This window comes from Mus caroli, chromosome 8 (assembly GCF_900094665.2).
Source record: "Mus caroli chromosome 8, CAROLI_EIJ_v1.1, whole genome shotgun sequence".
NCBI classification, from domain to species: domain Eukaryota; kingdom Metazoa; phylum Chordata; class Mammalia; order Rodentia; family Muridae; genus Mus; species Mus caroli.
This window is the reverse complement of record NC_034577.1, coordinates 16,900,246-16,903,267: the sequence shown is the minus strand read 5'-3', so window position 1 is coordinate 16,903,267 and position 3,022 is coordinate 16,900,246. Positions and strand designations below refer to the sequence as shown.

Genomic DNA, 3,022 nt, shown 5'->3' with positions numbered 1-3,022 from the left:
CCCCCCCCCCATGAACGTCAAAATAAACAAGCAAAAGATCAATGAGGCAAACAGAGCAAAATGAAAAGTCTACAGAAATGCTGCTTAGTTCACTCTGTGTTGCCCAACTCTGACAGGGAAGGATGGTGAATATACCCAGGNACANGCCACTGGAGAATTTGTCCTCTGCTGCCAGGTGTCAGAGGGTGGTAGCTTCTTGGTGGTCGTAGGGAGGGAGCCTATGCCCACCACCCCTTTCTTGGTGCTGGGACCTGATATGGCTTGAACCTGTGCAAGTCTCATGCATGCTGCCATAGTCTCTGAGGTTACAAATCCATCAGTTCTCCTGGGTTTGCAAGACACAGCTTCCTTGGAGCCGTCCATCCCCTCTGGCTCTTACTGTCTTGCCACCTCCCCTCTCANGCAGATGTCTTGAGGGGAGGGGTTTGATAGAGANATCGAATTTAGGATTAAGTGCTCCAAATTTCTATGCATTGTCTTTCCACTCCAAGCAGCTTCCTTGAGGAGGGCCGAGAAGTTCTGATCTATGAGGATTGCAGCCTGTCACTGGGAATGGTTTGATTACAATGTAGGTTTCCCCCTAAGCCAATGGAGGTGGGAATATCCAGGGCAAAGGTCATTGGCTGAAAGCTAAGATACTGAGCTGCCTCATTAGCACGGGGTGGCATTCCAGGAATCTCAGGTAGGTAATGTGGGGGCCGGGATTCTGCAGAGAAGAGGAAGCCCTGCTCACAAAGGGAGTCTACCTTTTTGTACCAAGCTTGGGGCTGTCTGGTAGCGTCAGTGTTTGACCTTAGCAGCAGGATTTCCCGACAGCTGGTTATTTCCTTAACATCTGTGCCGATATTGCCCCCGTCTGTCTGGTAGGTGGCTCACTGTGGTAGGTCTCAGGGTTTGTAGCTGGGAGATTTCGATGACTGAGTTTCTCCTTTAGTAGTGTGCAAAGTCCCGTCTAGTACCACGAATGCCAGTCAAGAGAGCTGAAGCTGCTGCTGAGGCACCAGCTTGACTTCTTTATTTGATGACATACTAAGTGTCATCTTCAGCAGCCATCAGGTTGTGGATCATAATCAATAACATTGGCAATGGCTTGTCACGGTTAGGTGTTTACATGGGTAGGCCCCACCTCTTAAAGCTTCCATCACCTTAACCAGAAGACACCAGGGACCAAGCTGCCACCATAGAAACTGTTGGGTAGCAACCATGCAAACCATGCCAAATCCCATCAGAGGTCATAACTGAACTGGGAAATCTTTGTGATCACAAAAAACCTAGACTTTTTATCTGTGGTGGTTATATGACATACCTGGTTATTCCAGGTTGGATTTAGGCCCAAAGGAATATTGCCACAAGTAAACAAAGGTATGAATAGAATATATTTGGGGTGGTAGGGCTGTAGGTGCTTTCCCTCTCTCTCCTATGGTCCCTCCTCATTGTTTTCTTTATGGGCCTTAGCTTGGGCTACTAAACAAAACACCACCCATTAGGAAGCTTAAACAAAAATTCTGAAGGCTGCAAAGTCAAAGCCAGCAGGCTCAATTCCTACTGCCATGCCCTCAGTCATGGCTTGTCACTGTGTCCCCACTTGTCAGAGAGAGCAAGATTCTAGGCTACTGAACTCAAGATGAAGGCCTCATCCTCCGGAACTCAGCTATTCCTAACTGCCTCTTAAGAACCCATGCTTGCCCGGTGGTGGTGGTGGCACACCCGTTCACACACCCAGCACTCAGGAGACACAAGCAGTGTGGGTTTGTATAAATTGGAGGACAGCCTGGTTTACAAAGTGAGTTCTCAGACAGCCAAGGCTAGACCAAGAAACCCTGTCACATATTCCTCCCAACCCCTACAAGCAACCTTGCTTTAAATACTATCACACTCTAGTACTCAATATAGGAATTGGGGATGGGACATAAGCACAAATGTGGCAGTCAGGCAGATCTGGGTTTGATGCCTGACATAAGTGCCATTCCTCATATGGAACCGGGATACTGCTGTCTGCCTCAGGGTCTTGGGATTCTTAGACGGGACAGCACACCTAGATTCCCTTCTCGCATCCCCGTGGTCTCTCCGGTNTGCTGAGAGCTGAAGGGGCGGGTAAGCCGATGGTGAGCCTTCTTTGCCTTTTCAGTGACCTTCAGAATGCAGCTGCTGGCTCCTTTGCCTCCGCCTTTGCCGCGCTGGTGCTCTGCCCCACGGAGCTTGTGAAGTGCCGGCTGCAGACCATGTATGAAATGGAGACATCAGGAAAGATAGCGGCCAGCCAGAAGTAAGTGCTGTCCATTCATAGATGTTAAGTCGTTCATCTCCGGGTACTGTGTTTTTTATCTTACATTGTTAAAAGTAAGTGGTAAGTGTAGAAACAGCTTTCTCTATTCTAAAATATGGCAGCAGGGGACACTTTTATGAAAGGACTGTTTGTGTGAGGACTCCCCCTGTAGGGCGTCTTAGGCAGTTATATATAATAGTGCAGAAATGCAGACACCAAGGAGCTGAATTACCCACTTTGTCCTCCCCTCCTGGGTGTATAAGGCATGGCCTTATTTGGGAGACAGCTTTGAACTGGATCTGAGAGAAAAGGTAAGTGTGGCTGTAGATTCTGAGGTGAGTGTTTGATGCCCTTCCTCTAATTCCACATGAATATTCGCCACAATCTNGTGCCAATCTTACCCTTGCCAAACCTTCACGTGTGTTTGCTTGCTAAGGGTTCAGGTTCTGAAAGTATTCATCAACACCTTGTAAGCAGATCTGGTGTCTGTGGTCAGAGCACTGCTCAGCATAGACTCGAAAGCACCTGCCCATTACCATGAGGATATATATGCCACCCGACGTCTCTAGAATAGAAAAACTGTCACTGATGTTAATCACAAATCTTGCCTATTTATTTTGATGTATCAGGTTGAAGATTGGGTGAAGGGTGTCGCTGCCGCCCCAGGTCTGTACATCTTCTGTGAAGTGATCCACAAATTGACCACTGTCACTGGTTCCCTCTGTGCTAGTCACAGGCGGGGAATCTCCCTGCATT

General features: G+C 48.2%; 1 protein-coding gene across 3 annotated transcripts in view; it reads left to right on the top strand.

Annotated features, from left to right (window-relative positions):
- Positions 1-3,022, top strand: part of Slc25a15 (solute carrier family 25 member 15) — a 25,480-nt gene that overhangs the window by 16,443 nt on the left and 6,015 nt on the right. For all 3 annotated transcript variants that reach the window (XM_021170853.2, XM_021170850.1, XM_029480431.1), the window contains exon 4: positions 2,129-2,266. In XM_021170853.2, coding sequence (XP_021026512.1) covers positions 2,129-2,266 — 138 coding nt within the window. The remainder of the gene's footprint in view (positions 1-2,128; positions 2,267-3,022) is intronic.